We start from the raw sequence: 8,513 nt of genomic DNA on the forward strand, positions 1-8,513 counted from the left end.
AAAAATTGTTGTAATGTTGAAATTATAAGCGAAGAATCGAATTTAGGACTGCTAAATAAAATCCAGGTTTTGGGTTTTGGTTAAGTTTACACGCCTTATGAAAAACTCTCTGTTGTTGCTTTTAATATTATTCAATCCTCGTTTTCTCTTGTTGAAAAATATATTTATAGTAAAAAGTTGTATGACGGAAACAATTGTAATACAAAAAATCAAGTCCTTCAGGGTTAAAATCCCAACTAAGCGAAAAAATGGAAAAACGGTTGTTTTTCTGATTCTTGAACATGTTCCGTTCAGCGCTGAAACATTTGTTTTATTAAATATCAAAATTTACAAACAAAGAAAAAAATCAAAACTTGAATCGAGGAATCCGTTTAAGTGATAAAATTAGTGTATTCAAAATAAATCCATATAATATGGAGTATATGGTCGAAAACTATCATTAAAGATTAAGGTTTCTATTCTCTAATATCGCCAAACAAACTCTTAAAACAATTCAAAGCACTCAATAACCTCCCAAAATGTGTTAAGCATAACCTGGATACGTATTTTCTAGTGAAAACTTATAAGAAATCAAAATTACCCCGAACCCGGTGGATATTATTAGATAACTTCTTTTGCCATAAATCCTAACCCCAACATCACTAGAAAGTCAATGAACTTTTGAATTTGTAATTTTTTTTCTGAACACATGAATGAAACTGTAGGCAAGTGTATTAAACCCAATTGGTATCCAAAGCAAAGTTGTTTAATCAATACCATGTCTAAACTATGGTACAGAAGTTTTCATTTTGCATTGGCCATCCAAAGTAGTAGGCTGCAAAAACATGGAACTTGAAAAAGAAGTTGATTTACACCAAAAAATCGCTGAAATAAAGAAAAGGATTCTTCTCACAGGTATAAACCAATTCATACTTTCATCTTTGATACGAAAAACTCATTTGAACCTTTATTCTTGTATAGAGGGTCAAAAAACAGCCAACGCTGCAGAATGGCAAAAACAAAATCGCATCAATGCAGAAACTTTGGCTACTCTCAAAAAGGAAAACAAAGAACTCACTACACAGGTGGTAATGCTGAAAAATCCCATCAATCGACGAATGGGTAAGGATGAAGAAATCGAACCGGGTGGGGGATTAAAACCACTTTATCCGGTTGGGGCAAAAAGTCCCGAAGAAGCAGTTTTCTTGATGGATCTGAAAATCACTGAGAATCGCAAGCAATTGGACTTGTTAAGGCATAGATTTCAAGTCAGACAGAGGCATTTCAATAAATTGATGACACATTATGAAGACTTATTAGCTTTTAAGGAGCATCAGTCTAAAGAAGTCGGTGGTAAACCACCCGAAACACTGGAAGAGGATGCAAATCGAAAGGTTGGTATAACAAAATATGGGGCTTTAAAAGACTTGTATAATTTTATTTGAAGCTGGTGATTCAATTAGAAAATGAGATTCACCGAAAAAACGTCAAATGGATTGAAGCGGAACACATTAAGAAGAAATATAAGTCCATTCAGTCATCACTCATGGCCGATGCTGAAAGATTCGAACGGTCTTTGAAAGAGCTAGAGGAGGCTTTAGCAGAACAACATACAGAAATAAATCGACTTCAGGTATTGAATACTTTTTGAAATATCAAATGACTCTAAAATATCCTTCAGCAAGTTCACAATGAAGCACTCGAGATGCGTGAAGTTGCCAAAGTTATTCTCCAACGACATGAACAACAAGCAAATACTTCTCTCAAAATTCGAGAACGTCAAGCTTTGGATTTTCGCAAACAAGTCGAAAGTCGTAAAATGGAACTCGAGCGCATTGGTCGTAAACTATTTACAGATGCAAAGACATTTGTCCATCAGGACAGCATTGGATCGAGTTCGGGTGACCAACAGACTGGCAAAATCGAAAATGACGATGATCCAAATTCTCAGTTACAAAATGTTACCGAAGAAATGGACACATTGTTCAAGGAACTTATGGAAGTCACTGGAGCCACATCCCCACCGAATGTTCTCGAACGATTTGTATCACAAAAGGAATCATCTGTGCGATTAACATATCTTCGTAATGCTGCCGAGTCTGAAAAAACGGAATTAGAAAATCAACGTGAGAATCTAACCAAAGAATTGGAATCATCGAAATTTTCCGAGATGAAAGAAAGTGAAGTGTAGGTTTAATTTTTTGTCTAAAATTTTATTTTCTTGTTAAAAATATCTGTGCTTCTAGAAATCAAGAAGTTGTTGAGAAGCTAAAGCTGGAAATCACCAACATGAATAAGGAAAGGCAGAAGAACGAAGAGTCAGCTGAAAAGACTATTGGAGTTATAAAGTTCATCCAAGATAGACTTCGGGATATGATATATAAGTTACAAGAAGTTGATGAGAGTGATGTGAATATTGTGGAGAAGGACAAGTCTATATCAGCTCAAAGTCTACCGGACTATCTGGTTAACGATGCCACTGATGAAGACTTAATTGATGTAAGTTCCTTAATGCTATACATTAATATTTATATTTCAATTACTTTCTCATGATATTTAATTGCGTCTTCAACATAACTATTTAAATAAACGTTGCTAATTTTGTCTTACAACTTAAAATTTCAGATACTCAAAGCAAAACTAGAGAAGAACTTACAAGCTCAAGACGAGAAAGAAGTTGAAGATCTACAAAAATCCAGTGATGTTGAAGTGAGTATTTGTTGGGCTGAAACCTTCCTGTTTAACTTACTCTTTTTTACAAGATTGACGAACTTGCTGTGCGTCTTGAGCAAACTCCTTCTTTAATCGCCGAAGATAAGCCCCAACCAATGCCGATGTGTTACTATAACCTCATATCAGGTCGTGCCACCCGGACTTTGGGAACATCATCTGGTTCTCCCGAACAAGGTCCAGCACCAGGTAAAACTAAAATTCAAAAAAAAAAATCTTGAAATTACATTTGAAAAAATCATAAGTTATAATTCTTACCAATAATAATCTCATCGTTTTTAGCTGTTACTGACGACGAAAGTGAAGTTCCATCAAGAAATTTCCTTAAGCGACAATCAGTTGTCATTGTTGATACCAAGTCAAGGCGTAAGGCATATCGTCCCGTTCCACAGAGAAGAAAGTAAAGTGTCCAGCTCTACTCTTATGTCGACTTTTGTATACCTTTTTTATTAAAAATAGAGTCGAGAGCTTTTCTCAAATTATCAATAACCACTCTCAATTCAATTAATTTCGATCTTCTTGGCCAGGATAAAGAAATCTTCATCTAAAAACCATTTTGTTATAGCAATGAATGTAATCTTCCGGGTCTCTAGGAATAAAAATCAAAACCTTATACATACTTACAAACCAACTTGATTTCGGGAGCACTTTTCTTGCTCCAAGCTTGAGTTATCCATGTATACATAAGTTGGTGAGTGTATGACGTCGTCGTCGTCGTATAGTTGAGTATTTGAACAACGAACTGCAAGAGGAATTTTGTGACGTTCGTTTTGGTCGATGGTCGTCGTCATAGTATAACGTCGACGTCGTCGGTCGTTGTACTCCTTTCTGACCGATTTTGTTTTGTATGGAAGTGGTGTGGTGTGGTCTCTTGCATGGCTTAGGGACACATTGTACCATGACAGTGCCGGCTCGTAAGCGATGACAATGGTTCACAATGGGAATGCCAAGTCGACAATGACGACAACGACGACGACTAACAATTGTGGGCGTTAGATACATACACATAGTGCGAGAGTGCGGGAGGACCACGAGGAGTATAGCAGAAGGAGAAGGTTTACAAAAAAAAAAAATCCAATCCAAGTTCCTTATGGCAATGGAATTGTGTAACTCACTGTGCTGAGCGATATAGACCAAGAGCATTGGCCAGAACAATATTTTCCAGTTACATGACAAGCGGCACAATGGGTCAACCACTGGACGCAATGGCTACAACAGCAATGAACAACACCAACAACAACAATACGAAACAGCCACTACAATGGCCATTGTAAAATGGACAATTTCATTGCGCTGCTGCCTCTTTCCTTGTGCATAGTCCATGCATTGCATAGTCAGGCTGAATGCGGTAGTGGCAGAAGCACGAGGCTATGTCATTTCTCTGGACTACAACAATGTTTGCGTTGTCAAATAATGTTGCTGTTGAATGGACAAGGAACTGTGAATCGGCTGACGTGCGTCTCGGTCGTCCGTTCGTCGGTGGTATAGTCATAGTCGTCGTCGTCTTCTTCGTCGTAGTAGCCGTTGTGCAATTCCTTTGGGTAAAATAGCTACACTTATAACATGCCTTGCCTAGTTGCCAGAAATGTTACCAAGTGAAGAGTCAAGAGATTGGAAGGCAACTGCAGAACAGATTTTCTTAGATTGACGGCAAGAAGCGTGTTCAATGTCAATTGCGGATTTAGAATATAAAAGAATCTACTCATTTAAAAAAGGAAATTAAAAAGAAAATACTATATACATTGTTGAATTTGGATTTTCGAAGAATATACTTTGGATTGAACTTCTTAAAGCCAACGTATAGACATTTGTGTATGTACAATAATGTACATACTTACATTGATATTAAATGTAGTGTAGGTATATTCTGAAAGTGAGATTGACTGGTTTAAAAGAAACATACGACGGGGAGCCTTTTATGCCGCTTAAGATTCTTCGAAGTTGGAACTCAAAAACAATTTTCCAAAGAATTATGACTGGTAAAAAGCTTTCAGTTCGAATTTAAGTATTTTTTAACTCCCCATAGGAAGTTATTGTAATAGGTCAGACTTGTCGAATGGAAAATGTTGCCATTTCTCGACGTTTTAAGGTCACTAGAGTCTAAATAGAGATGTGTCCGTACGTTCGGGAAGTTTATTTCGTCGTCCATAGCTTGAACCAGTAGGGATATCGACATCAAATAAATGTTATTGTGAATGTAATAATGTAGAAACGACTCTCACAAAAAATGGTTTTTTTACCATATCAATTTTTAACAAACATGAAAATTTTGGTAAACTCAAAATATCTCACGAACCAATAAAAGTTTTCTTATAAATCAAAAAAAAAAGAAGATATGTAACCTCGATTATGTTACGAACAAAAAATGATTTTTTCTCCAAAACAATTTTATGAAATGAAGAATAACGTTTTTGACATCTGGCAAAATTTTGAGAAAAAATCTAATCGACAGTTTGTTTTTATAAAAATTAAAATCTAAAATAAACATTACTAAAAGTTGGTAAAAATTAATGTTGGCTCAAATATCTTTTCAAAAATGAAAAAAAAAAATATTGGCTACATATTAATTTTAACTCACATAAAATATTGTTTTCGACATTCTGTAATTTTTGTATAAAAATCCAAATCGGTTCTCCATATCTCTTAAACAATGGAAGATATTGGGCAGGTTCAGGCGACATAAGGATCTTGAAAGTAATTCAAGTTTCTAGTATCTGATTGGACAGCTGCTAAAAATTCGACTTCCAACTAAGGCAACTTCATTGGAAAGTTAGTCAAGAAAAATCTCCCTACCATTAAGTCAAGTCAACTTCTGTCAAGATGATAGTTGATAATGTTTTTTTCATTCAACTAAAAATGAACTTTGTTACGCTATGATTTCTGCAGAACTTCTAATATTTTATGTAAAAAATGTCCTTGCAAATTTGAAAAACAAATAAATAATAATACTTTTCAATACAAAATAAAAATCGTGATGGACATGCAGCTTGCCTTGAATGTTTTTTAGACAATAATGCTTTCGTTAGTTTTTGTACTATGAATTTAAGGTAGGGGTTTGTGAAGTAAAGTTCTGAATTTGAAACTCGTGACATTTTAACTAACTAGTTGTCAAAATTCACGTTCAAAGAATAAGGTTGACTGCAAATGAAGTCTCTTATGATGTCTGAACCTGCCTATTGACTTCAAATTAATTTCATTCATCCAATTTGTATTTGTTTACATAAGAAATAATTTGTTTTAAGAAATGGTACTAAAATTGGTAAAAACTGGTTCTCGTCTAAAAATCTAGTTAGCAAAAATAGGTTTTGAAATCAAACTATTTTATCATATTCAAAATATTGTTGGTAATTTTAATTTTCCTTAGAATAATTCAAGTAACAACTTTTTTAACAAAACTCCATAACCTACAATCCTTTTAAGCAAGACAAATAGACACACGGGATGGTAAGTTGCAAAATTTTTCATGAATCCTTCTCAAACTTCAAACGCGTTTGTCTTAATGATGCCAATAATGGGTTTTTCTTTCAAGCACGCCGAACGTATAACTCTAACAATTTTCAACTCATTGACTGATAATTTACTTATATTCTTTTGGAAGTACGTTTAGTTAAGTTTATATTGCATCGTTAATTTATTATTAATAATTATTTAAAGCCGTAAGGGCAGTAGTAACTTAACAGTATTTTATTTTTTTTTGTCAAACACCAACTTTAAAACTTCCCATCCGTGTCCGTCGATGTTTCGAAATTTAAAATCAATATCTTTCTATGTTCTCGTAATATTTGAACCGAGTTTTGTTTTTTTTTGTAGGTTTTCGTATTTTGTAAAAAAAAAGTGGTCCATAGGTTTTTTTTTAAACATTAACTAAAAATTAGCAACAATTTTCCATATAATAAAATAAGTACATTTTCAATACTTTTTAACTTTTAGTAGAGTTACTTTAGATTTGTATTTTTTTTTAAAGAAAATCGTTACTTCAATTTTTCAAAAAATTTTACCAAATTTAAAAAACGTTATTCTTCGTTATAAAATTATTCCGGAGGTAATATCATTGTTCCTAAATATACGCCAGGGACACAGTGTGACCGTTGGTAAAAGAATTTCGTTCTACATTAAATTCTTGAGCATTGGATTGACAGTGAAAGATAGAGCGTACAAATCGCTGTACTTGAGGGTACTATAATTAGCAAAGCTGGTAAGTGGATTCAGAAAGGAGATTCAAATCAATAGGACCTTTCATTCAATATCATTTTATTTCACTCGAGCGAATGAATAATGCAGAACCTAGTTATTAAAAATAATGAAAAGATAGAGCGTGGCAAGGCATTCCACATTCGCGTAGTACGGCTGAAAAACAAAGTTCTGTATTAGTTGGGATCGCGAGTACTACTCGGTAAAATTGTTTTAGGGCATGAATTTTTACTGCCACGAAACATTTTAAAAGCTGTTTTCTTAATTACTACATAATAGGCTTAAGTGTGATTTGAACATATATATACAGGTTTTGTTAACTGTAGGCCGATCGGAAGGAAAAACAAATTTCTTGCATACCTCAGAAAACTCAAACATCTGGTGGCATTTTTGGTCATATCGTTCCAGAAGAGGTGGTTCAGATTGTTGCCATACTGAAAATAACGAGATTTTCAGTTTTGTTGATGCAAATATCACTGATAATGGCAATAGTGGTATATCCCGCTTTTACGATTCAAGACATTTATTTGAACGCGATTTCTTATTCCCTATTGTTGTATATTAAACAAGAGTAAAAATGAAAAGAGATTATCATATTTTTTGCAGTTTCACATCCGAAGAAAAGGGGCGTGTGTCTAAATATGAATATCAAAAGTTAAAAGTCCATCGTCCAAAACAACTTGGACTGAAATGTTCTAATCCAACGGAGAAGGGATTCGTCGATACCGAAATCACAACACAAATAAAAGAAAAAATCTGGAATCCATTGCAATTTTTTGAATAAAAAAATTATAAAACTGTTATAAGTCGAAAAGAAAGGAAACCAGAAAAGTACCACATAAGGTTTTCAATTCTACATAAGTAGAAAACCCAAAGTTTTCTCCATGGTTCTACACCATGCAAATATACAATTTTTAATACATATTTTTAGAATTATTTTTTAATAGTTTATTTCTATAATCAAATTTAATTAACTTTTTACTCACTTTCATTGACCATGTAGAGTTTTAAACAAAGTGGTATTTAGGTGACTATGCACTCACTTTTTTGGTTGCATTTGGCCTAACTGAAAATGGTCTATACTCGTAACTATGGAGAACATTTAAAAAATGCAAAAAAGATATAAATTCCATTTTAATAAAAAACTCGATTTCAAATCGTTGGCTTAATATGATAACAAAATTATAGGACCTTTTAGTCCGGCCGTGGACTAAGGACTTCATCGCAAGTTTATCCGATTTATTTTGCAGTATTTCTGAAAATAAACTATAGGTTGACTTTGTCTTGACGCTTGGAAAAAAAGCTGGTTTTCAAAATGGAATGCTCCTGATTTAGCGGACAGCAACGTTTATGAAAAAAATCTTTAAAATTCAACTTCACCAAAAAGTCTTAAAAAATAAAATTCGAACTTGACTATAAAAAAATAGTGAGCAATTAAAGCATTTTCTAACCAATGAACATTTTGGCCGAGGTCATAGAAGCATCGATTTGGTCACTTTGGTTTTACTAAAGAACACTATTAATTTGGGTTTAAGTATACAGACATGTAATAAAAACTAAGTACACTTAAAAATAAGAAACAAAATTTAGAAAAGTAACGAGTTTTATATATC

The 8,513-nt window shown here is 33.6% G+C and overlaps 1 protein-coding gene across 1 annotated transcript; it reads left to right on the plus strand.

Annotated features, from left to right (window-relative positions):
• The first annotated feature begins 812 nt into the window (after positions 1-812).
• On the plus strand, positions 813-3,134 carry LOC129951757 (golgin subfamily B member 1). Its single transcript, XM_056064076.1, has 8 exons — positions 813-894; positions 961-1,373; positions 1,427-1,612; positions 1,661-2,166; positions 2,226-2,478; positions 2,605-2,688; positions 2,742-2,898; positions 2,992-3,134. Exons 1-8 carry the CDS (start codon positions 825-827, stop codon positions 3,111-3,113), a joined length of 1,791 nt encoding a protein of 596 aa, XP_055920051.1. The 5' UTR covers positions 813-824; the 3' UTR covers positions 3,114-3,134.
• Positions 3,135-8,513: the final 5,379 nt, after the last annotated feature.

Source organism: Eupeodes corollae, chromosome 3 (assembly GCF_945859685.1).
Source record: "Eupeodes corollae chromosome 3, idEupCoro1.1, whole genome shotgun sequence".
Lineage (NCBI taxonomy): Eukaryota > Metazoa > Arthropoda > Insecta > Diptera > Syrphidae > Eupeodes > Eupeodes corollae.